General features: G+C 42.3%; 2 protein-coding genes across 23 annotated transcripts in view; one reads left to right on the plus strand and one right to left on the minus strand.

Annotated features, from left to right (window-relative positions):
* Positions 1-18,213, minus strand: part of MARK3 (microtubule affinity regulating kinase 3) — a 63,743-nt gene extending 45,530 nt beyond the window's left edge. For 2 of the 17 annotated variants that reach the window (XM_037395525.1, XM_037395527.1), the window contains exons 1-3: positions 17,882-18,210; positions 9,629-9,667; positions 4,933-5,124 (exon numbers count right to left, since the gene is read on the minus strand). In XM_037395525.1, the coding sequence (XP_037251422.1) occupies positions 4,933-5,124; positions 9,629-9,667; positions 17,882-17,932 (282 nt within the window). In that variant the 5' untranslated portion in view covers positions 17,933-18,210. Of the gene's footprint in view, positions 1-4,932; positions 5,125-9,628; positions 9,668-17,881 lie in introns of all 17 variants that reach the window. The other 15 variants (XM_037395534.1, XM_037395536.1, XM_037395531.1 and 12 more) reach the window with 14 other exon arrangements.
* On the plus strand, positions 18,019-26,602 carry LOC119151522 (translation initiation factor IF-2-like). Of its 6 annotated transcripts, none has more exons than XM_037395545.1 (5): positions 18,019-18,969; positions 19,597-19,684; positions 20,518-20,582; positions 24,662-24,753; positions 25,914-26,602. In XM_037395545.1, exon 1 carries the CDS (start codon positions 18,047-18,049, stop codon positions 18,956-18,958), a length of 912 nt encoding a protein of 303 aa, XP_037251442.1. In that variant the 5' UTR covers positions 18,019-18,046; the 3' UTR covers positions 18,959-18,969; positions 19,597-19,684; positions 20,518-20,582; positions 24,662-24,753; positions 25,914-26,602. The 6 variants fall into 6 exon arrangements, with proteins under 6 accessions (XP_037251442.1, XP_037251447.1, XP_037251443.1 ...); XM_037395550.1 differs by having other exon boundaries at positions 25,963-26,602; XM_037395546.1 differs by having other exon boundaries at positions 26,289-26,602.
* The last annotated feature ends 417 nt before the right edge of the window (positions 26,603-27,019 follow it).

A 27,019-nucleotide genomic window follows, 5' to 3' on the forward strand; every position in this document is an offset into this window, starting at 1 on the left:
GGAGATGGTGCCTCTCAAAGAGGCAAACTGCTGCAACTCAGCCAATTATAATACCTCACCAATACAAAGCGAGGGCTTTCAATCCTCCTTGAATTTTTGGCTCAAACAGTAGGTGCTGCTGCTTCCCATGCCACAGCTTCCACTTCCCTGCGTCTCTTGGTGCTGTCTTTGTCATCTCATTAACTTGGAGTTGGCCACATATGGAATTAAGAACATCTTACATCAAAGCAAATTTATTTCCCTATATTCAAGTGCAAAACCATGTGGATGGATCATCATGATGGAGAGGGTAAGAGGGGAACACAGTGTTCAACACTTGGGTGTATCACAGAATCATATGATGGATATGGTGCTTTCTGAAACTGAGATTTAAGATTTATTTTGAGCACTTCTAGATGCAAGATACAATGAGGCATCACCAAGAAGCCATCTAAGAATACTTTTGCTTCAGGGAGCATCTTCTCCTAAGGTATGCTACTGAAATTAAAGATCATTATTTCCCAAGGCAAATTTCCATTGCAAAACCTTGAGAAATCACTTCAAAAATACAAACAAGGAGATAAACACATTAAGCAACAGGCATTTTTATGTTAGCAGCTGTGTACGAAACCAGAAAGATTTTTATCTCTACTGTCACGCCTGTTGAACTATTGTCACAAAAATAACAAAGTTACTTATTTCCCACAATCTCTTATAAATCCATGCTGGATGTAGAGTGACCACTGCCCTCACCAGCAGCAGGTAACGTTACCTGAAAGTCACCTGGTGTCCCAAGACCACCCATGCTACAGAAGATGGCTGTTGGCTTGGTAAGCGCATTCCACTCAGAACAAGTTGTATTGTGTTCTGAGCTGTAGTATTCTGGTCAATCTTTGAAAGATGTAAACTTGTTTCAACCCATAAAGCCTTAAGCTATGGGGTTTCTGCAAAACACAGCTCACCTCTCTGACCGTGCATTTGTGTCAGATGATCAGAGAGGTCTCTGCCACTGGCAAGCAAATTCAGCCCTGGAGATACAGGGAAGGTACACACCTCAGTTTTCTGAAAGGCAGACTCACAGGCCTATTCAGTGCATTAATTACAGCCTTGAAGGCAGGATGAATTTAGAGAATTCCTATAAACATGCATACTGAGAGTACAACGTGTTAACACTGATTTTGAGAGCTTGAACCCATCATCAGAACAAGGAGCAATTTCAGGTGCCTTGATAAGGTCTGCAAACCACAATCAAAGGGAGTCTGCCCTCAAGAATAGCTCTGAAGAAAAAGAAAATCCTCCATTTTACTAAGTGCAGTTAATAAAGCATCAAATTGCCCTCTAAAGCAGAAACTTTGTTCTCTTCACACAAAGTGAATCTGGAATGGTTTCAAGTATTGTGTGCTATGGCCAATGCTGGAGGAATGCAAGTCCACCTACACTGCTACACCACTGCATCAGCCATGACAGTGTGAGATTATTAGCAGAATTAGAATAAACTTTACTTTCACCATTCACAGTAACATGACTTAACGTATTCCCCCCTACATGATTTGAATGGGAGAGTTAAAGCAATCAGAAGTTGAGACACTGAGCAAATTGCCCGAACTGCTACTACTCAATGTTTTCTCCCTCTTAAATTTCATTTTTTCCAAGGGAAGAACAGAAAGACGATGACAATGGATCCTGAAAGAATCCTGTCTCAGTAGGAAACTTCAACTTCCTGGCTATTAACTGAACACATGCCTTTAACAAACAGAAGGATGCATTTATTTCTGGCTGCAATTCCAACCACCTCGGTAACAGCAAAAGGTAGTTTTATCTTTTAGATTAATTTTGGCAAGTACAGAAAACCTGTCAGAGGAAATATCCTTTGATAAATTACAACAGAAAATACATGGCTTAAAGTCAAAGAATTAACAAAAGCAGATTTACAACTAAGATTCTTGGTTTTCAAAGGGCAGACAGACTACAAGTAATGCTCTCCTGGACAGAGGATCTCAAAGGAACACGTTTCCAAACATCAGCTCTAGTGCAGTGAAGCTAACCTGCCCTCCATATCTCTACAGCGAACAGAAGGCCACACAGTCCTTGGCAGGACAATTCAACCCCCTCAAGTTAGGCTGATGTTCTGATTATCCCCTGAAGAGCTAAATATTTTTGTAATTTGAGGCTGGGCTCTCACCATACATCCTGCAGACGCAGTAAAGATGGAGATGAAAGAGTCCTGGAATTTAGTTACTAGGGTTGGAAACACGAAAGCTCTATCTCAAGCAACAGGAAAACTCATAGGGAAGGACTTCAGATGTAAGGAGATGAGCAACTGCCCTAGAAAAATGGTTGAACAAACATACCCTCCTCCCAAGAAGTGACAGAAAAGTGCTGATCTGCTGCATGATTTAGAAGTTAATCAGTGCAGAGATATAAAGAAGGAATTGCCATAAAATGAAACTGAACCGGACACTTAGAAGAACATTAAGAATAGCCACATAGCAAGAATTTGAGGGTTCAAATACAGCAAAGATACAGCAAAGACGAAAACTCATTTAAGCGTGACTCCCAAAATTAAGCATTTTATTTTAGGTCTTGGTACATAAGATGGAAAAAAAGAATATGAACAAAGACAGGACAGCCAGCAGGAATGAGTGTGTAAAGCAGGAAATCACAAATTCAGGAAGATGAGTGCCAACTGGCTGAGGCCAGACTGAGAATATTACCCTAGAATTCTTAAGAGTTGCATGTTTAAAGGAGAAAAAAAAGAAAAAAAAATGCATTCTTGTAGCACAGATTTCTAACATCAAGAACAAAATGGCAACACAGGTTTAGACAACTTTTTTTTTCCTAGTAGAGTGATTTATCACAAGATTTTTGAGCTTGAAACTTGCAAGCAAAAAATAGGGAAATAGACAGAAGGGTTAAATACAACATATTTTCCTACAGTAAATTGTGCCCTATGGAAACACACAAGATATGACCACCTGGACTATTGTAAAGCCTCATCTAGGAAGATGCATGGAAATTACTGAACTAGATAAGCTGAAATGTGCACACAGCTTTTTTAATTAAAAAAAATGGCTAAAGAGATATCAGGTTGGAAATAAATGAGTAAGAGTTTTTCAAGGACAGGACTTGGGATCAGCCCTGTTTAATATCTGTATCAGTGGCCTTGGCACGGGAAGTCAAATTAAGTCTGTTGAAGGAGTTAAAAGGCACCATCAAATACAATGGAAAACTGATATAAACAACCTTGGAGATGAGTTAGCGAAGAAAGAGAGACTGAGTACAAGGTGCTGTTGCTGATCACAACCAAAAAAACATCTACGTGACAGCCATGAAAAAGGTTAGCACAATCTAAAGATTGATCCGATAAATACTTCTGTAAGGGCAAGGATAAATTAATGACACTGGGGAAACTGTTATCCAGAATATTGTGAACAATTCTGGTCATACACATCTAAAATATGTAATTATTATCTATGCTGTACACTTCACCTAGCAAGAAAAGAAACTTCTACTCATCTCACAAAGAAAAAAAAATGTTTAAAATACCTTCAAGATATTTCCATAAAAATAGTTTAATCGTTCCCTTCAAAGGAATGCCACTTATTCTAGATAACCCAGGACCAATGGCCACGTCTTGGAAAGTATTCATGCTCTGAACTGACTGAATGACATCTATTCAATGACAGTTAAAAGGAACTTAATACTTGAACCTTTCCAAATTTGGCCAAAGATTTTACACTGTCTGTTGAAATTTCAAACAAAACAAAACAAAAAAGCCAGAGGTCAACAGTTATGTGCAAGTAAAAGAAAATGTGCTTTAATTTTTGCAAAGCAATGTGTGCTATGATACCTATCTCCAACTCTTATACCTATAATTATAGCAAAGAAATATTCACCAAGTACTTGCATTTCCTGTGTTAAGTATCACTAAAAAGAAGAGGGAAGTTATGTGGAAAGCAAGTAGCCAAAAACTTAGTCTACAAATGAGCACTAACTTCAACACCAGAAGACAACTGTTTATCACTGTCAGCTTAAAAAAAAAAAAACTTCCCTCCCAACAACTCTTGTTGATGTTTCCTCTATTCCTCCTAGTGCTACTGAACTCCACATTATCTCAGAAAAAAAAAGAAATTCCCTTAGAGTGCTGCAGTCAGCCACATAGCCTTCTTTAAAAGTCCTTGCCCAGTATCAGCAAACATTTACTTCATTAGACAGGTTTGGCAAGAAAAGGTCAACAAGGTGCTTCTCGCTTTTTCAGTACATAGAGCTGCTATTAATAAAACAGCACCAAGAAACACCTTGCAACAAGCAAACAGGACTACAGCTCACCAAATCAGAACCATCATTAAGTGCAAGTTATAAATTACATTGCAATGGGATGCAGAAACTAATTACAGAGCTGAGTTAGACACTATAAAGCGATACAAGAAAAAGCTTGTCTCTACCACACACCACTTCCCAAGGCTGCCCTGCACTGCATATACTAGCAGAACTCCGGGAGAAACATTGTTTTTGCAAGAAAATACTGCATTTGGGCTACTCAGACCATAATCAAGAAGATACATTAGTTCTCATTCCTGACTTCTCCTCTAATATGGCTCTGCACTACAGAGACACCAAGAAGCAGTCTTTCCAGGCAAGCTTATTTAATTGCTAAATACTGAGCTCTTTTTTGAGAATGGAGGATTTAGTAGAGAATTCTAGCAGCAAACTTTTACACAATTCATTTGGACAGAAACCTGTCAAAAATACAAATTTAAGAGACCATTTTCAAGAGAAATTGTTTTGCAATCATTACTTAGGAAAAACAGTCTTCCGTTTCTCTTCTTTTCTACAGCAGTGGCAGTATCTCCAGTGAAATGTGCTAAATGTTCACAGACTTAGATGATGCTATTCTAAGACAACCTTCACACCTACTGCAGTTCACTACTGTTTACACCCATTCCACTTTACCTCTCTGCCAGTTAGGATGTGCCTTGCCAGTTTTACTTTTGCAAAGTTCCCCTTTCCAATCGTTTTAAGGAGTCTGTAATTTCCAATATGTGGCTGCTCATCTGCGCAGGAAGCTATAGAGTTCCTGCAGCGAGCTCCAGAGCGCCCAGTTCGAGAGGAGACCTCCTGCCGTCCATCTCCATGGGACGTGTGCTGCAATAAAAACATACACAGATAAGGCAGAGAAATAAAGACAAACACATCAATGATGAGAAGCATACAACATTCAAAAACATTAGCAAATCCTTTGAAGAAACCCTCAAAGGATCCAGCTCAAACTTCAGATTCAAGCTGAACCTTGTTCTGATGGGGTCAAATAAAGAGGTTCCCAGTTCACAAAACAATATCTATTTCATCACCTGGTAAACACAAAGTGTAACATCACCTGAACTGCAGCAATAGTTAAGCGTTTTTGAGTAACTTGTGTGGACTGCCGAATCAGTTACAGAACATGGAGATGTTTGATATTATTTCTCATTTGCATTACTATGCCTAAATAGAGCAGGAAAGCCTTTGGAAAGGAGATATGAACAAAATTTTTCAAAAGCACACATAGTAAAATGTTCGCCCTTATCAGACAGTTTAATACTACCAAGAAAATAATAAAAGGTGGGGGTTTTTTCTGTTGTACTAGACTCCTGTTCCTACAAAATATTATGACTGAAAATACCCAGGATGGCCGGAAAACAAGTGAAGAAATCTTACCTAATGTATAGAAACCTCAGATATTAATAGGCTGAGCACCAGTTACAGAGATCTGAGACACTGTCCACAGTCTGCTAAGTTCCTTTCAGTTTCCCAGAACAGCTATTAATTGTAAAGATGAATGGGTATACCTCATACCTGTAAGTCTTCATTAGATCACACGGTTAATGTAACAGTAAAGTATTTTTTTAATTTCCTGACCACCTGTTTATGAAAAAGCAGGTCCCTTCATGTTCTCAACTCATGGTTGAGGTCTATACCCCAAATTTACTAATTAAAGTATTAGTTAGAAATGCTCAGTACTCTGCAAATGTGGAGTAAACATCTGGCTACACAGAAAATGACATGCTAAATTCACAGTCATCCTAGAAATCCCAGATCTCACTCTTCTGCTACTACTCCTCTTGCTGAAACCCAGCAGGGACAACCCAAAATCTGGCATACAGCAACACAGTCTGAAAATCACTGTCGCATAAGGATGCAAGATTGTAGCTCAAGAGCTAATAACCATGGTACAAGCACAAATGAACAAACCCATGCTTGCATGACACTTGGCAAGTTCCACACTCTATTTAATAACCTGATGTAACCTTGTGACCATACACTCTGGCATCTTAAGTTCCTTGATTTGTTAATTTGAGTGCAACAGCTGTGACCAAATTATTTTTAAAAACACATTCACTTCACCTAAGAAATACTACTGATGGAAGTCTACAACAACTATTAGAAAATTGTTTCAAAAGTTACCATTTTAAAAAAATACATACATACACACCGTGCATATAATGTTTTAGTATCAATCTGGCTTTAGCTTCTCCTACTGCCTGGCTACTGCACTGTTGCCAGGTTTGTACTTAATTACTATGCTCACATACACCTTCACTTTAATAAGTTACTTGCTTAGGCTCCCTGAACATGCTGCTGTGAGAATAATTAAGGAGACATTTTTGTAGATCTTTTCAGAACCCACTCCTATTTTGCCAGCATCTTTTTGTGGGGCTCAGGCTAGAACTGGATATGCCATGCCAACAGTAGGTGCAGCAGGACTAAACACAGAGACTGTATCTTCTGGTCAACACCCCACTGACTTAAACGGACAGAACTAGCCTTCTTGGCAGAAGACCATCTGTATCTGACCACCCAACATTGACCCTAAGACTTTTTAGAGAATTATTGCTTCCCATTCCCTTTCCACACATGACTTTAATTCCTGCTTCCTTACATGCATGATCTCACATTTAGCTGAGGTGAAATGCAGAGTCTCCATACATGCAGGTTATTACATGTTCCTGATGATTGGCACATCCTGTCCTATTTAATATTCTAACAATCTTTATCCTGGTTTTCAGGAGCAGTAGCATACATTTCTTCCAAACCACTAATAAACTGACACATGAACAGGAAGCACACCCGTAACAAGATCCAGTAAAAATTCAATGCTTAATAACAATTCATTGTCCTAAATATCTCAAGACCTGTAACAACTGCATAAGTGCTTATTAGCCAACAATTCTCAAGGAGAAGGATGACAAAAGCAGTCACCCAGCTGAAGGACCTACAGAAGTCGGTGAAATCCTCTATTAACAGCTTCACTGTTTTGCACCCGCTTAACACCAGGCTGGCGCTGGTTGTTCAAGCCATTTTAGTTACCCCTGTGTGTACTGGCACAGTAATGCCAATTCTCTGTACTTCCCTGAACTGTGACTTCTAACAAACCTTGAAGCACACAGAACTCCTCCGTCAGCTCCTTTGGTACCTTCTAGTGTCAAATTATTCAGACCAGCTAGAAAAAAGCAGCAACTGCTGATGCTAGATGCTAACATCCTCCTACCTTGCTACCCCCAGCGATCAGGGACTGGAATGTCCTGTACAGGGCCATGAGGGTATTTCTTGGATATATTAGAGGAAGGCTCACTTTTAGTTCAACTACAGCATCCCAGGACCACAGCTGTACTACTTACATTGTGTTACACTGAGGTGATAACCCACCTCAGAAAAAGCAGGGTATCAGAACTACTTAGACTACAGCCCTTTCACACCTGGGCATGTAGCACAGGCACACAAGCTGGCTTCAGCAGGAGCCAGCCCATCTCCAAGTACGACTTAATAGCTTAGGCTCTTCAGCAGACATTCAACAAGTAGGTTGCTTTTGGAACCACACAGCTGACTCTGAAAACAGAGTATTTGCATCTGCGCTGTCTTGTGCTTGAACTAAAAAAAACTGTGTTAGACCTGAGCTAGCTAATGAGGCAGGTGAGATGCGGCATCAGGTACCAAGCATTTGCAAACCAGAGAACCTGTATGCAGGTTCTTCAGAACTAATCTTACTCATATGTTATTTTATATAAATAATACTAAGTAAAATAAATGTTTTGTTGTATTAACTAATTCTACTCCACATAGTAAACCACCCCAGTTAAGATATATTGAGAGCTTCACTGTCCTCTGTTGAGAAATGACTTCTGTGTCCTTTCATTTTTTTTCCATGCATTCTAGTTTTGCATTTAAAGGGAGGAATTAGCAGCTGTGAATTTATTTGGACTAGCATTGATAAATTTAACACAATCTCCTTGTACAGTGGTTTGCATTTCCACCCTAATCCAGAATATTTCTTGTCAAGAATATGACCTTTTTTCAGAGGTGGCTTTTGAATATCAAGCTGTGTTTTCCTAAGCAGTTCAGTTCTCTCCAAATGACTTGCTCATATCCATGTTTCACTCTGTAGAAATCTGTCTATTTGCAACCACATCTAGTTTGGACTTCATTTCACTTCACATAACTAAATCTATCAGCAAGTTCTTCCTCTGTCAAATAGAAGATTATCATATTGAACAGAACACAAGCTTTCTAAGCAGAAAACAGATTCCCAGTTTTAACATGAATTTTCTTTTGCTTATGGAAATAAATGAAGAAGAGGGCTTGGTAGCATACGGTACTAAAAGGCATAAACTCAAAACTGAGTAAAGTGTTTCTCCGACCAAAATGATTTTCAAGAAGCCATGATAGGTAGATGGGAAGCTAAATGGTGTAGGCAAAAAGAAGCAAAAATATAGATGGTCCAGAAAAAGTTCAAGTCACGCACTGGCTTGTACAGCATTACCTGTACTGTGCTACTTCCCAGGGTAGTTTCTTCAGCAAACATTAACAGCTCCAATCTCAGCCCAGAGAAATAGTAATAGCATGCTGTGCTCTCTAAATTGAGATGCAGGTCATTTGTCTTTTTCCCAAGCAGACCCTCAACTCCGCAGATTTGGTCTTCCTCACCCCCTGACCCCCAAAGATTCTGTTCAATGTCAGGCTTATTTCCCAGGTCCACGTTTATATGACTTCAATAAGAAAGGGAGTTTGTGTTAAAAACACAAGCATGTGTTTATTTGTAGTAAGTTTCCATACATTGTGGTAGGTGAGCTGTATCTCCTGGACATGCATTCTGCATAAGGGTAACACTTGTTCATGACACTCACTGTGGCTAAGGGACTCCCAAAATACCTGTCTTTAAGCAAAGACAGACCATTATACTGCAGACAGGGAACTGAAGCATGGAGACTGGGTTCTTTGTGTGGCTTCAGGCTAGCCAGAGTCACCATGTCTTTTAAGAGAAAAGTCTCCTGAAATCCACTCATGACAAGAAAACACTTGGTTCCATATCTTGACATGCATGAGGTTTCATTTCAAAATCTTTTAAATACTTTAAATGGCGGTTTGGTGCATATAGTGGAGGGTACCCTGAAAAACTATCCATTTTCAAGCCAACAAGACAATCTCTCTCAAAAAAAAAAAAAAACACAAACCAAAAAAAACCCCAGCAAACCATTCTCCTCCACCCAGCCCCACCCTGGTATTACTCAACCCAGAAGGAAATGGCGTAAAACATCTCCATTTGTGAGAGACCTTACTGCGAGGGAGGGACTAAGCCCAAGACCAACTATATTTGGAACAACGCAAAACCCACCTTTTCGCAAAAGCTTTCCCCCAATGATGAGCCGACATCCTTTCATAGCCAGATAATGATTAGCATGAAGAGAAAGAAAAAGAAAAGAAAAGAAAGTAAAAAGCAAATGAAGTATGAAGGTGCTGGTAACTGAAATCTTTTTGGTAGATGTTAGCTTTATCCAGTATCTGTATGATTAGAGAATATCTTAACATTAGGAACACACAGGGCAGAAGATTACTAGTATCAAAGTTCTTATACTGGTTAAGGTGGTCCCAAAAGATAAGAAAAACCTGGAAGAGACAGAATCTGATATCCATCCGAAGAGCTGAAAAACATTAAGCAATTAGAATGCCCAAGACCTTCAAAAATCCGTGTTTGTTTACAGCAAGTAGGAAGCTTTCTTTCTAAAACAGGGAGGATAAATAGTATCAACATTTTTTTAAAAAAAAGCATTAATTTTATGCAATAGCGAGAACTACTTTCACACCAGCCAGATTAACTAATAAAATGTAACCTTACAAAAGTCTCTAGGAATGTTTGTTACTTTAGCTGTTACCTCAACTTTGTATGAAATGCTACAAAGTGATACAGAATTTCTTGGAAAGCTGTCAGACCAGTAACAATGATGATATCCTCATTCGATTCAGCATTTTTAATTATTGTAAGAAAAAAATTGTACTTAAAGCCTATTCCTTACAATGTTAATGATCTAACCATTCTAGGACATGATGAACATTTGAGAAACTAAACTGCTTCGCTACCCGAACCTGGGCACACAACATACAAACACATGGCAATTTCTGGCTGCACACTCCCCACCAGCACTCTATTTATAGAAAAACTTACCAGGAAACATATCAGAGTTTTTTAAAAACACAAAAATATTTTTAAGTGAAACATGTGAAGGCAAATTTCACTGCACCCCTTCCTAACAATGTGTTCTATTTTATTTCCCATTCATCATTAACACTTCAAGAACATACAGACTGCTGAGTACTACTCAGTGTAAAAGAAAAAAGGTTAGCCCTAAGGATATTCACAAAGGTGGCATCTTATTGCAGGGATATATCCATGAAACAGCACAGCAGAGCATCCTGTAATTGCTGACGAAGGAATTCTGCTGAAAGTCAAAACACAGATTTACGGTTCTGGCAACCACCAAGAGGTGTCACAGCAAACACTCAACCACAATTGTTGATATACCAGTTACTGCTCTGGGAATCCCTAAGTTGTCATATATTATAAATTATGACATTATTCTCCTATATTATAATAGAAAGACATCAGGTGAAGATGTCCTGTACTTGTCCTGATTTTACTTCCCTCCCAGCACTGACCAGAGCATAAACAAGGACATGGAGAAGGTGGATTTTGTCAGATCCAGTATGCCCATGCAGATGTTCGCATAACCAATTCTTTGGTTCCAGCACATACCATTAAAAGGCATTTTTAGACTAGCTTGCTACATAATCAATCTTAAGAGTGAACAGTCATGGCTTCCATCTCATGAAATTTTAAACACTGTCCTACAAAGGAAAATGCTATCCCATGTGGCACTAAAGTTATCAATCCATGGAGGCAGATCTATTCACTGCAGTGTACTACAGCCCTACCATTATGGATGCTGCGATCGAATGGAACCACTGAGAGGGTTGGAACTCAGCAAGGGAGACAAACAGACCTCCTAGAAATATAGCTGGTAAAGGAGAGAAAACACTAATTTGGATGCTTCCATTGCCAAAAGATGAAGAATTCACTGTGTAATTCTCAGCATACCATGAGTACTCATTTCATTTAACTGGTATGACACTTCATAAAGATGAGTGGCTAGTTTAATTAGGTCGTATTTGTCAAACAACCAGTTTAAAGGCAGAACCTGCAGACTGAATGCAGTACTTGGCACACACAGGCTATACCTCTTGACACACACTCCTAATTGTTTCTAACCTCAGCAGGGAGGGCAAAATAAAGGAAGAAAACACGAGTAACACTCAGGACAAGGCAGCTACAGCTGAAACCAAGTAATGCAACCTCCTACACTGGGCAGCCTGATGCAGGTGGACAGTATGGACTGACATACTGGAGACTCGCTTGGCAGAGGAAGCATTGCTACCCAAAGCAACAGCTGCACATTCAATTCTGGCCCCAGACCAGTGGTGGGAAGAGTAGTGACAAATGCACCACTGCCCTGAAGATCAGAGTGGGAGAACGCCGATAGCAAAGCATTAACAGCCTTCAGCAAAGGAAGGATGCTCCCCTTCACAGACATACAGGGTCTGGCTCAGGAGTCCTTCCCATGTGTAACTACTACAGCTCCCACCAACGTATTTGACATCATTTGGTTCATACTCTATACAGTGTATGAAAGAGAGTGAAACTGTAATTCCATGATTAGCACTGAACAACACAACAGTGAAGAAATCCTGCTTATATAATCAAAAAGATAAGTCTGGTGCCAGTTAGAAAAGCTTTTTAAAAGCTCTTTTGTTGCTTCACATTATCAAGATCTGACATTGATCATATCTTTCCAGCCAAAGTTTCTTTACTGCTGATTAAAATGGATATTTATTGACATCAGCCTGGGGAATAATAGCTGAAGAGCCAACCATATTCTATTCTTCACCAACAATACTGCCAACTAAGTTGTTTCCAGAATCATCACTGTCAGTAATTACATGCTAAACAAAAAACCCCCTCACAGTTGGTTTTCAAAGACCACACTGAGCTTGCAGATAGAAAACTTTGTTTAGGCTTTAACCCTGCAGGAACAAATTTTATTTGAAAGTTAATTTTTGTTTATATATATACACACATACACACACAGAGCTCAACAAGTTGCTGCTTTACGGGCCAAGAATTCTTTCTTAACCCAAGGGTTTCACTCAGGAGACTGACTGGAGTGTTATCACAGGTGTACTTAGTACCTTTCAAGTTTATGTTTTAAGAGCTGTAAGTATCTATTCATCAAACGTTCTAAAGATTTTTAGTGGCAGATGATCTCCACACTAAGGAAAGCCAACCTTGATATGCCATGAGCCTAAAAAAAAAAAAGTGACCTCCATTTTTGATCTGGCAGCATTACTTGACTGAGAAGAAGAGGAAGTTGCAGACATGTGCTACTTGTATATCATATGAAATGGAGATCTGAAGAGACAAATGCCTCCACTCTTAGAATTCCTTTGACCTGAATCACCTGAGGCACACAGTCAACAGGAATTGTCAACTTACATCAACATGAATGTCTTTTGACTACAATTAAAATGGAGAATCAAGCAGGTGAGGATATTAGGTGAGCAGGTAAGAAAGCCTAGGAAGAAGTCTATGAATTTTAGTGTACGAAACCCAGTATTTTCTCTTGTTTATATTCTTTCAATAATTTCTGTTGTGCTGTTTTTCAGACTGCTACTTCCAAGGTCATAATTTAAGTTACATTCAGTGGTGCTAATAAAATACATGAAATAAGTCTGACTTTTTAACAACTTCTGGAGTAAGGTCCTGCAGCTTAGGTTTCTTGAGTTACTGAAATAATGTAAAGAGAAAAAGAAGTTTGTTTCAAGGAGCAGAACACCACAATTTGTGAAAGATGTACCACAGCAGTTACATACCTCTGTCTGTAGTTGTGGCACAACTCCAGTTATCTTAGCCCTAGGGTGCTGTGCTATGAGTGGCTTAAATCAAACCAAAACAAAAATAGTCAGAAGTATTTCCAGCCTTCCCCACCTGAACTGGACATTCCCATCCTCTCCTGCTGTGTCAGTATTTGCAGCCACACAGAATGGGGATAAACCCACTTTTCTTAAGGGTTCATTTCAATCAAATCAACAGCTGACCAGACTCATCATACAGCCCTGCAGTAATTAGTGCTGGCATAAACCACAGGTGGGAAGAGGCAGCCAAGGCTGATACCCCCCAGCAGCCACCTATCAGTTCAAGCTGACAGCGAAACCAAACAATTAAACACAGCACAGGCTGTTTAGCAGAGCTGAAGAATTAAACTTCTCACTTCAAAATGTGAAAATATTAGCAGTCAGTGACTCGCAATGTCACACAACCTAATCAGGTATTTTTTTTAAGTACGAACACAGTACTGGACCCATCAGGCATCCCAGGCAGTAAGAAATGCACAAAAAGCATTTTGCTGCTCTAAGTTTGGAATAAACACATCCCAGATGAAGTCCTAAAACAAACATTTTATTTCTAGTTATTTTCCCACCTTCACCTAATTTAGTTCAAATCAGAATACTTATGACAACTGGTGAAGAATATGGAAGAAGGTAGATGGTCCCTGTAGGATAAAATCCATCAGAACTCTTGGCCACAGGCACAATTCCCTCCCCAGTCCCTCCCCTAAAAAAACTAACACATGACAGTATTTCATGCTACGGAAGAAAGCATTCCAATTACAGATCTATTTGTAATAGGAGAAGACTGATAAATAATATATAAAATAATGCAAGCTTGCAGTCTGCAAATGCTCTAATGCATTTCATAGCTGATTGGTAACAAACCAAGACATACCTCACTAACCTTCATAGTATCTTAAAAGTAAATTTTTGAACCCAACCCTGCCTTTACTAAAACTTTTTAAATAAATTAAAAAAAGATACTTGCTGCACAGAATCCTTTTGTATAGGCTTGTACCAGCACAGTTGCCATCACACTGGTATTTTTCAATAGCAAATTTTTCACATTAGGCACAGTCATGGAAATAAGAGTATATTTTAGTCTCGCTTTTCCTCAAATTACTTAAAAATTTAAGTCAGATTGGCCTGTAGTACCAACACATTCAAAACAGTTACCTTCCCCCTTCAAAAAAACACAGCTGTACAAGGAGCACAGAGGTTCAAATTAAACTGTTTATTCTAGATTCTAAGAATTCTAAGATCTTTCTTTTCTCTTTCATGCTCCTAAAAAAAAATTAATCTACCAACCTCTACCACCTGTATTTCCTTGTTTCTATCTACAGTTCATTATCATCTTCCCACTCTGTGGGAAATTTTTTAATGAGTAGCTGTCCTACTACCCCCCAATCTTGTTCCTTCCGCTCCTACTACTTTGTCACTGGTTGTCCTCCATCCTGCCATATGCACATTCCTCTGTGCCTCCTCTTATGTTTTCCACCACCTATCTCCCTTTCCCATTATATTTCCACACTCTCTCCTCCTCCACCTTCCTTCCCTTTCTCCTCATCACTAGCAAAACAGGTTACTCATCCTTCTGTGAACTAAAGGTCCTCCTTCTGAGTCCACCTTGTCTCCCAGTTTTAGACAAAGGGGGTCTCTGCTGCCTCTGTTGCTTTTTCTCTCACATGCAGGACCTAATTCTGAAGAAGATACAAAAGACCTGATCCTCTCATTCACTTTTGTCCCCTAAGCAGCTGGCAGCCATTGCCACACAAGACATGGCCAGAGAGGAGCTGCTCTATCTTTGTGGTGAGAAGCCAGCTCATCACAGGCCAACAGCCAGCTTCCAACTGTCCAAGTGTGAAGTTCCTATGATCACAGATCATCTGGGATGCCTTTCCTCTCAAAACCAGGTGACTCTGAGCCAAATTCTTTAATCTCAAAGGCACTAAAGGCTTGATAGCTGCGAGTGGCTTTTGGGGAAAGTGACTGTGACAGTATTTCCACTTCAGCAGCACATGTCTTGATAAGGAGGGGTATACACTGCCTTAAAACAAAAATATTCAAGTACTGACAATTAGACCTTGTCTATTCAAGAGGAGTTGCCAACCACTGAACGTGGTTAACTGCAAGCACAGACAATAATTTATGCTCACTGTCATTCTGGAGGCTAACTTCATTTTCAAAACTGCAAGTATAGGCACGGATAAGCTATGATCAGCACGCTTCAACCAGATTCAACACCAGCCAAGCTTTTATCAGCAGTGGTAACCTTCCAAGCAGAGAAAAGGCATTAAGGGGGTCTGCAACCATGGCCCAAAGGCTAGTTGAATACTTCAGCACCTCTTAAGCCTCTTCTCACCTGAGCTTCAGAGTCCTATGAATATTAAGTAATGAGACTTCTCTTAAGTGAAAGAGAATCAAGGGCTCCATTTACTTGCCAACACAACAGACCCAGCTTTGGGGTAGAAGAACGGTTAGTTAAAGCATCAAAATCATCACATTTGTATTTTTTTAAAAAAAGAGACACATGGTATTCATCTCTGTAGGGGTAATTCAGACAAACTAAATGTCAGATTTAAATTTAGTTTTAAGCAAGCCTGAACAGAATGAGTTTTGGGGAATTTCTAGATAGCCAATGATCAGAACATCAGAGACAGCTTCTTGAGGGATACAGTATTGTACTGAGGGGCTGCTTCAATGGATTTGGCAAATACTCTTGATTAATCACTCCCTGTCAATATCACTACCTACAGGTATTTCTGTGGTCACCAGCCCAGAATACAGCAGTTGAAAAATATGCCTTAATCTAAACCTAAGGCAATTCATCTGCAAGCAAGACAATCCATGTATGTCAAATTATGAAGATTACTAAAGAGAAGCGTTAGACCAATATTTTGAAGTGAGAACAAGGTGCCTTAAGTGGAAGACATGTAAAAATCTAACTTCAAGTGCTCCAACACACAGCTTGTGAATAATGTATTTCCTCAAGCACATGCTAAGTCTTTCCACTGTCAAGTTATCCATCATAAAGTCTGAATTAATTACACTAGAGAACCTGATCTGAAGACTTTCTACAATGATTTACTGGGTGGCCTTCACACATATACGTGGAGCTCGAAAACCTTAGTCAGGTTCGCTTATAGACTAAAACAATTACACAAATAAACTTTGTATAATACTTTGTAGAGTACACCACAATTTCAACTCTCCCCATGGCATAAGAAGGGCCGCATAATATTTTAATTATTTTCTTCCACAAGGCAGGAAGCTCATTGAGATTTTACAACCAAATATGCTTAGTTGGCTTTTTGCTCAATACAGCCCTTAGCCTGCAGGTTGCATCTAGTGCTAAAACAAATAAAGATCACAGAAGTTAGAAGTGCCTATTATGTCAATAAAATCTAAATCCCTAGTAATGCAGTAATTGTTCCATGCAGCATGTTTTCTAACGCTTTGTCTGGTCTTGTTTTAAACAATGGGGCTACCATCACTTTTCTCAGACTATTTATGGTCTGGAACAATCCAACAGTTTTTCCTGATCTTTAACCAAAGAAACATTAACTTTTTATGCCAATCCACAACATAAGAAGCCCTCATAAAAAAGCCTCCTCTGTCAAGCTTAGCATCTGCCTCCTAAAGAATATCAGATAGCCTTTACAGAAAGCTGAATACAAAGTTCACTGATCGACTCATTTCAGACCACCGCTGAGTGACAACTCCCTTCTGTTTATCATTTGGGGACGTGTCAGAGCCTATGCAGAAAAATGGTTTGCCAGGACACACCGGCATCAAGTTAGTTTTAACTTAAAAGAAATATAAATACAGTTCCTGTCTGCAGAAAGGGAGTCTCCTACTGAGCTTCGTTTGTGGCTATCTGCTCATGTCATGTGGTAGGACTATGGGTGGTGGGTTTTTTTCTTTCTTCCTTTAGTATACGACCTGTGCGACTGCTAACACAGTGTTTCACTCAATCTTGTAAACAGTGTCAATTCCTAAACCCTCCCTTTACTAAGGAAGGAAAAAAAAAACAACCACAAACCGGCAGGGGGGGAAGGAAGGCACAGGCTCCCTTGTCTGGAGGATAATTCCAATAAAGAAACCCTTTTAATGTCATCTGAACAGGTGACTAGTCTAACAGCGTCATTATCATCGAGAACCCTGCAAATTAAGCAGGGAACAGGCCTATTATCTAGGTCACCGAGCCCACCCCTACCAAAGCTGAATTACTCCCCATCTGTTTACCTGAGGTTTATTCGGCTGCTTTTAGGAGTAAGTTTGCACGTTAGGACAAGACAGCAACCCCCCGGGACCCCCCTTCCCCACCCCATGACCAACACCGCAGCCCCGACGGACACACGAATAAAGCGTTAGGGGGGGGCTCCGGGTTGGGGGGATGCCCGCCAACGCTACTAACTAGATAAACCGTGCGGGGCCGGGGAGGGGGGTGGGGGGGTGTCGTTAAAAAAATAACTAATTTAAAATAATTGGCTAATTTGGGCGCAGTACAAGCGGTAAGAGGTTAACTGTAGTCTCCCGCAGGGCGATGACCCCCGGCCAGCCCGGGCCCGCTGCCCCCCGGCCGCGCCCCGCAGCCAGCGGCGCCCGGGGGTGCGCGGCCGGTCCCCCCGCGGCCGGCGGTACTCACGTTCTCGGTGTCGCGCTCGTTCACCGTGGGCAATGGAGTCCGAGTGGACATTTTACTTCACTCGGGCGGCCGCGCTGCCCGCGACGGCGGCGCGCACACACACACACACGGGCCCCCGCGCCGGGCTGCGCGTCTGCTCGGAGATGGTGGTCGCAGGGAGCCACCATGAAGGACGAGGTGGCTGGCGGGGGGCGGCGTCGCGTCGGTGCCCCCCACCCTCCGGCGTCGCCCCACGCCCGAGCTAGATCCCCCTCTGGGAGCGGAGCGGCCTCGCCCCCTCCGAGTCCTCCGGGCTCATCCTACAGCCAGGCCGGGGTCCGCGGGGGTCAGCAGCCGGGAGGGGGGCGCTTCATCAAGCGGGGAGGGATGGAGCCGGGGGAAGGGAGGCGGCGAGGGAGCGGCTCGGGTGGGGGAAACGCACGGCGGGCGGGCGGGGAGGAGGAGGCAGCGGGGCGCCGCGCTGCCCGGCTCCTCGCACCAGCCCCTCTACGCTGCAGCCGGGGCACGGCGGCTAGCGCAGGCCCGCCGCCGAGGGGGCTCCCCTCTCCTTCCCCCGCCGCGGCCCCGCTTCACCGGGCCGCCGCTCGCATCCCGGCCCGCCTCTACCCGCCCGCCCCAGGCTCCGAGAAAGCCGACACCCGCGGGCCGCGGCCGGGCTGGGGAAGCTGGGTGCCCGCCCGACGTCCCCCTGCCTGCCTGCCCCCCACCCCTCCGCCGCTCCCTGACGAGCCAAGATGGCCGCCCGGCTTCCTCCGCGCCGAGCCCAGCTCCGACATGAACCGGAAGGGCCCGCCCCCCGCCCGGGGAGGCCGGCGCCGGCGGCTGGTTGCTAGGGGCGGGGCGCGGGCGCTGCGGGAGGCCGGCGGGCCCGCGGCGGGGCCGGGCCGGGCCGGGCTCTTCCTCGCGTGGTGCCCCGGTCCGCGGCGGAGGGGTCGGTGGGAGCCCTGCCCGGTCCCCCGGGCACAGCTCTGCCGCCCTTCGCCCGCCGGAGCAGCCCCGGGGCGGCGCGGCGCGGCCTGTTGGGGGGTCTCCGAAAGAGGCCCTCGGGGAGCCCCGCTGCGGCGGGGCCGGGCGTGAGGGGAGAAACGGTGTGAGCCGGGGCGGGGTGTCAGCTGTTGGGGAGCACCGTGGGGCAGAGGGGTTACAGCCGCGGAGGGGGGCTGGAGGAATGGCAGCATCTCATCCTGGGGGAGCCGGTCTCCAGCCGGAGCAGGGACGCGGGCACCGACCCAGGTGCCCGCCCGCGGCCCAGGGCGGGAGCAGTGCCATGTGGGGGCCAGAAGAGCGGGTGCCGTGCAGCGGTGTGCAGGGGTCGGCCCCCAGGTCTGCCAGAGCACCCCCTTCCTTTTCTTGGCCTTCGCCAGCCCGGGAGGTGGTGCGTGGCGGGCAGAGGGGCTCAGGCGTGGGGGGCTCTGAGGCTGGCGGTAGCTGGCCAGGTGCCCGTACAGTGTCACAGCCCTGCGTTTTCATCCCAACTTAAAGCTTTGCTCGTTTGGTGGAGGGGGGCAGAAGCCTGGGCCATCAAAACATGCTTTGTATATCCAGTAGTTACTCTGCACAATCATTTTTAAGTGTACAGGGAAGATCGCAGCGTAGTCATGAGTAGATCCAATTGAAAATGAGAAAGAGAAGTAACTTGCCTATAGTCAGTATATAGGTGATTTAGAAATAAATCTGTGTTGGTTTTTTTTGTTGGTTTTTTTTTTTTTACACAGAAAATACGAACCCCTGCAGGAGAAAAAACAGCTACCTCTGGTGGGATTTGTAGAAACTTGTCTTCTCTGAGCATCTGACAGCCTAGCGGTAACATTTCATCTTTCTAAAGTGTAGTTTATCTGACAAACTTCATGCCTCATAAATATTTACTAGCTTAGCCTTGAAGTCCATCCTACAATGTAACTAGTATTTTCCTCGCTTTTAGAGACATGAGCGAGAAAAGATAGCTTTTGAACACTACCAGGTAAATGGCTTGTCTGGTACGTCATCATCAGGACTCCAAGATGCTCCACAACACCTGACTGGCAGGAGAAACCCACTAGACTTGCATGGAGTCTTACCTTTCTTCCTCGTTCTCAGGCTAATGCCTTGCTCTGTGTCAGCAACAGGAATTTTGGATTTGAACAGTCACCTCTTGTGCAAACAATCCATATTTCTGTGTGTACATATACATCTGTGTGTGTATATGCTCAGACGGTACATACTGGTTGCAAAGCTGCCCTTTCCGGGTAGCAGGCAGGAGGACCCTTTGCACAGAAAAGGGAGTGGGATTTGCCTCTGTCTGGCTTGTCAAGGTCAGTCACGAAGTCTGAAGCAAAGCCAGGAGGAGTATCCAGATCTCCTGACTCTCTGGTTTTGCCACAGGGCTGCTGCTTCATCCTTTTCTTTTCAGTTGCCAGTAGAATATGTTGTTTACAACGTGTTTGTGAAAAATTGTAATTGACTTATGACAGAGTCAGAAAAAGGGTAAAAAATAAACTGAGGTTTGCTTGGCTTGTTAACCAGACCAATGGTCTCACTCCGCACTTTTGGGCACTCCAGCCAGCATGAGGAGGATGAACTGCAGGCATTGGAGCCAGGGAGTAATTCGCAGTGTGTGAGCAGTGCACTGAGCTCAGTAATGCTGTTTGCACCTACAGGTTTGCCTGTCCTGAGCCTTGGCAAAGCTGAGATCTGTGGAAGTTCTGGGCACAGGCATGAAGAGGTATTAAAGCTAAGCGTTGTGTTATACGTACTTGCATTGCTGTCCAGGGAAGCAGTAGTCACTCAGATAAAACCTGAACTACACAGTGGTGGATGGTTAGGTGAAAATCCTGGGCCTGTTGATACCATAGGAATTTTGCTGTCACCCTCAGTAAAGCCCACATTTAATACTCACAGTCTACATTAAAAGGCACTGGGGAGAGGGTGCAGGGGGAAGGGGAGTTGTGGGGAAGGACTGTTTGTGTATTTCAGAGTCATGTTTCTGATTGGCAAAGTGACTTTGAAATAAGAAGTTTTGAAGAAATGCTTGAGACCACAAAAAGAAGAGCAGCCGATTTTGCTGTTTTATTGCCAATAAATGGCAACATTGATTAGTGCTGTTTTTTCCGTGTAGCAAATCTTGCATGGGGAATGACAAATTTTATTGTTGCTGTATTCTGTTTCTCCCATTTAAACAGATGAGTTCATTTCAGAGTGTGTTCATTTTCTTCTTAGAAATTGGACCATAGTAAAAAAAACCTGATTGCATGGTTTTCTGTTTCTTTGTTGTCCGTAAATATTCTGCATATTATCAGGTACTACTTAAGCTGCGTTCAGAAATCAGAAGGTGATTTTTTTCCTATTAAAGTCTCTGAAAACTCAGAAAGCAGTCTGATAATCAAATCATGTTTTCTGGTTCTTGTGCTATCGCTAGTGATAGTGACAGTGATTTCGTAAGTGGGACTTAAATGAATGTTTGTATGTTATCTCCGGAACAGGCTGCAACTGGGCTTTGAGCTGTATTGGCTACAGTGCTGACAATTGTAAAAACTTGTTTTTGCCAGTAGAGTTGGAGAATATGACTCAAAGACACAGAGGAAGCAGATCTGCTAGTTAAGGTGCCTTTTTTATGTCACTCTTTTGGCTGTCGCCACACACAGAAAACAAAAGAAAACAATATGATACAAAACAACATCATTGTGGTGAAGAATTTAGATATTTTTTTTTTCTTCTGGACATTAAAAGTCACACTAAGAATCTATTAACAATGCACTGCACAGGTAGAGTAGACCCTAACTCTAACAGCATTTGTGATCAGGGAAAAAAACATTGACATTAATTACAATTGCTGGACAAAACATAAGAATTTATTTTAATGTATTCCAATGCACAGGTTTTGAGTCTTGTGGAAGAAGGATTGCAAATGCAGAACTAACGAAGGAATTTCTTTTCCCCTCACCTCACTTTAAAGGCTATGAACTGAAAGGCAGCAGTTGGTAGAGGCAAGTAGAGAACCAGCTAATGTAATTGTTATAGCTGCCTTGTCGTGCGCTGCAGCTATGATAGTGTACAACAGCTGGGAATCTTCCCAAATATTAGATCATTTTAGTTTATACAAAAATAGCAGTTTAGACTGATACTTGTTAGCCCTGGTGTGAGTTGTTGGTGTTTCTTTAAGCCTTTATGAAACACATTTTAAAATGGGTTACATCCACAGGGATGTAGCCAGTATTATTCATTCTTATTCCACTCCTTTATTGGGTTTTTTTTTATTATTTGGGCTTTTTTTCTTTGTTTTTTTAATTTGTTGGGGGGTTTTGTAGACATTCTAGGATATTCTATGCAGTGGAATATTTCCAGGCCTCTTTTACTATCAGTGTTGCCTTTAAAACTAATTACTTGTGTTTGAAATCATTATTTGTATTTGTTTTTAAAATTTTAACTTCCACAGAATATATTATCTTAACAGTGTTTTATAATAGGAAGAATGATTTTGAAAATGGCAATTACAAAGCTATTGATAGAAAAGTACTGATTACTGTATGCAACCTGAGTCAATAGTCCATGCTTAATTATAATGAGGCCCAAGTGCAACCCACTGCAAGGCCAAGGCAAATGTGTGTTTTGGATGGCAGAGAAAACAACAGAAAGATAAAAGATCTTCCGTCTCAATTTTATGTCCGGCAGAGAATGAGATCTGAAAATGGGAGAATATTTTGTGTGTGGTGACTTCTTCCGTTGATCTGTGCCCATTTAACTTCTAAAGTTGCCTTTCCTTATAGGAGAAGAGCAACTCCCTGGGGACAGCAGAGTGGCTGTGGCAGTACAATTGCTCTGCATTTCTCAGGTATCAGAGGGGTTTGAGCACTGGGCTGCAACTATGAGAAAACAGGAGCAAACCATGGTGGTTCCTGGGCTGCACACCTCATTTAATTCCTTACTTGTAAGGCCAAGCACACTGTGCTCTGCCTGCAGAGCCATGTCTCATGATGTGTGAGATGTGAACCTTTGTGATGGGATTGCTATCAAGTCCTGAACTGCACTAATTCCACCACTATTTGTCACAAATGCCTATATGGATCATAGGCTCTGGGACAGAATCACACTGCTCCAGAGAGCTGGGTGAGAGCATTGCTCTCATGGGTTGGCACAAGGTCAGTGTTTAGAAAAATTAGAGAATTGAAAATATCTCCTTAGTTTTCCATAAACCTGATGCCTTGGGGGTTACAAAGGAAATGCAAATGAGAAGTAGCCAGTTGGTGATGATGCTAGCTCTGAATTTGACTCTGTATGTTTGAAGCTAAAATGGGTGTTTTATAACAAGCCTTTTCCATTCCTACTAGTGCATGACCCCAGCAGAGCTGTGTCTTAAACATAAATTCTTTCAGATGCTTTGCCATCTGAGTCAGGCACGTTACTATTCCTTCTGTGCTGTTTCCTGTGTGGTTGATACTGAATCAAAGACTCTATTCACAATGATGGGAAAAGAATAGATGACTCTACCACACTTAATGTTTTCAAGCACAAATTAGTAATTGGTGTGCCCCAGGGTTAGTGGGAAGTAATTGTTTTGTAGCAGTGAGATAAATTCCAAGGGTTTTGGGCACAGGTTATCTAAAAATGGTTTAGCCCACGCTTGTTCAAAAAGGAACATCTAAAATTGTTGACAGGCTAATGGAAAATACACAGCTTGGCTGAAATTCCCAGGGCCCACAATAATCCCCAAGAGCTGGGTTTTGCTTGGGGAGACTTGCCAAGGAGTTGTTAGACAGAACTGCCTTCTCTGTCTCCAACCCCAGAGCATCTAGCATCCAACCTGCAACTCACACCTGTAATAACCATTAGTATGTTCAGTGGTCAGCAGAGCCTCTCAACCACCATCCCTGTTGGTTATACCCTTCCCTCCTCTTCTCTGGGAAGAATCCTTTATTCTGAGACCTCCAAGTGTGTCACCATTTCAGGTGAAGGCCCAGGTTCATGCTCATATGGTCTCCAAGGCTTTATCAGAACCAAGCCCTGAAGTGCCTCTGTGTGGATTTCCCTGAAGTAAATTGTGTTTGATTTAGATTGTATCTTTCATTTAAATATTGCCAGAGGCAAGCAATCCATGACCAATCCAGGAAAACCATCCATGTGACTTTTCCCCCCTCAACATCAGAAACATTTGTTTCTGCTCTGGATATGCCTACAGATGACAGCTTCCAGCTATGGGGTCTACCCTGCTTTTGTATTGTGGAGGATCAGACTACTCCCAGCCAGGACTCAGCTCAGCCCGCTGCCATCTCTTAAATAGAGACGAAAGAGATTGAAATCTTGGGGTCTGTCACCAAAAGGCATCCTATTCCAATTTGTAAGCACTAGCATGCATGTTTTCTCTGATTTATCTCCACCATATCTATCAGTTTGTGTTGCAGATACCAGAGGTGAAGATGGTATTCCAGCTGTAATAATACGAAGCCCAAATACAGACATGATATTTGCTTATTTTGCTGATGCCACGGCCAAAGAACCTGTTTAGCCCTCGCAGATACTGTAACAGTGAACTCTGGGAGCTTGTGTTCAGCTGTGATTCACATGCCCTTCTCAGTATGTCTGACCCTTCCCCCTCCACATGCGTATCTCCTGTCTTGAAAGTATGCTTTATTATTCCTACAGGTATGATTTTTACCTTTGGTCATACCCAAATGTGTATCATTCACTTGAATGCAATTTTGCAAACTGGTTTGCTCTGCACCAGTGACTCATCTGATTTCCACCTCTCTTATCTATCTTGGTATCATATGCAAAGCCTATCAATAATCTTTTTGTTTCTTTTTGCAGTCCTTGATAAAATATCAATTGGTGCAGATGAAGAACCAATTGTGCAGGATTGCAGGACCATATTGCATTTTTCTGCTGTTAAAAGATCACTGGTAAGTAGTTGTCACCTTGAAAATACACATGATGCACTGGCCATCCCAGGGTGGGAAGGGGCTAGAGGGAAAATAATTCACAAAAATTAACTGATTACTAGAGTCTTCCAGTGAGCAAAGGGAAGGGGCGCAAGGACTGAGGGCTTGATAAATGGTTGTAGGGGGACACCGAGCCAAATGTCCGAGGGTAGCACCCAGGGAGCAGTACTTGCTGCCCTGGTGCCCCAAGCACCCTTCCAGGAACACAGCATCCTTAACACAGCAGTGTTTAAGGGATGATTAGTTAGACAGCCATTTTATGTGTGTCGTGTTGGGTTTGTACTGTTCCCGTTTCTTAATCAACATGTCCTGCTGTAACAAGTTGAAGACCTTAAAGAAGTTCGGGTGTTTTACATCAGCTTCGTTACGTTTATCACTCAAACTTGCAATCTCCCTGGTGAAAGATAACAAGTCAGTTTGAAAAGGTCTCTTCCCATAAATTCCCGTTGATTGGCATTAATTATATTTCCCTCCCTTAATTCTTTGTTAATCTAGATCCCTGTGAGTCATTCCATTATACTGCCGGGACTCCTGTCAGGAGACAGGCCTATAAATACTTAGATCTTTGTCTCTACCTTTTCCAAAAATTTTCCCAACATCTGTTTTCCTTTGGAGCTTCCCCACTGCCCTGAAAGTTACTGGAGATCACATGCAGCTGTAGTGCTGTCCTTCTGCATTGAAGGCATCCTTGATAATCACCCAGACAAAGCCAGTCGCATTGTATGTTCTATTGAAACAAGGAGTTTTCGGACAATGAATTAACTCTACAATCATAAACAACCTTTGCAAAAGCACAGGAAGATATATTTCATTTGCATGTTTGAGTCTCTATATCACAACCTAGTACTATGGCTACAAAGGATCTTTTTTTAATTGCATGGATGATTTTAAAAAAGGATTTATAGAAGACCAGCCAGGGGAATTCACAGCACAGATGGGTTTTGTGTATGGTCCCCAGCATGGGGCTTTACAGCACCTTTGTTCTTCTAGTGCTAAACCACCTTTTGCCTTCCATTCTCCTCAAACAATGACAGGAACCCAGGAAATTAAGAAATAGCCCCATACTTACTACTGTAACTGTAGATGTGTAGTAACATCATAATTTTTTTTGTTTGTTTCAGAACAACAAGGAGTTGACAAATACATAACATATTTGGGCTTGTTTCTTAGGAAAAGATGATCTGCTGCCTTGAAAATACCTGCTACAAGGTCAACAGCTTCAAATTGAATTGGAGAAATATCACATTAGTGCTGTTGCCCCAGTCCTGATTGAAATTCACATCACACAGGAACATAAAAACACTTTTGGAGAGAGGATGTTTCATCATCTAATCACAGGACAGTTTTCAAGATGCATAGAAGAACAAAGTGAATTAGAAGGAATGTTTTAATACTATCAAAATAAAAAGCAGGAATTAGGACTATCATCATTTCAAACACACACAAATAATAAATTAAAGTCCTGTATTCACCTGCATCTCTATTTTTCTGAACAGGTATCTGAAGTTGCTGGTGAAGACCAGGTTCCTCCCAGCTGCCCCTGCTGCAAGCCTGGCCAGCATTCCCTGGGAGGAAAGACGTGCTCCCAGCTCAGACTTTGAAGGAACAGGACATCTTTGTCCCAAAATAGTCAGGGCACAGTCTCTGCTTCTTCCTGGCCAAGAGTGCCAGTCACAGCTTAGTCTTTTTTTCACTGATGACAATAAACATTTTGGGATTAGGTCTGTGGTCTGTATGAATCCCATAGCTCTGTATGACATGCCTGAAATGCCTGGCGCTATATAAACCTAATAAATGAATAGTCCCTTTTGGCAGTGTAGTCTGTGCATGCTGCAGGTATTCTCCATGGAGAAAATTCAGTCTGCTGCATACAGCTGAAGAGTTTTCTCCATGTATCATGGAGTTTCCCTTTGAACAGTTTACATCGATTTTCTTTTCACATACTATACAGCATCACCATTTACAGGCAAACATCTACCTACAACTGTATTACATTAATTTACCATTCATTGCTTTTCTTCCCTTTTGCCCTTCCCTTTTTTAGCCTGGTACTTCTCCTCGGACTTGTTGGACCAAAGTCTCCTTTCACCATTCGTAAAAATCATAGAATCGTAGAATGGTTTGTGTTGGAAAGGACCTTAAAGATCATCTAGTTCCAACCCCCCTGCCATGGGCAGGGACATCTTCCGTTTGACCAGGTTGTTCAAAGTGCCATCCAGCCTGGCCC

The sequence above is a fragment of the Falco rusticolus genome, chromosome 7 (assembly GCF_015220075.1).
Source record: "Falco rusticolus isolate bFalRus1 chromosome 7, bFalRus1.pri, whole genome shotgun sequence".
NCBI lineage: Eukaryota > Metazoa > Chordata > Aves > Falconiformes > Falconidae > Falco > Falco rusticolus.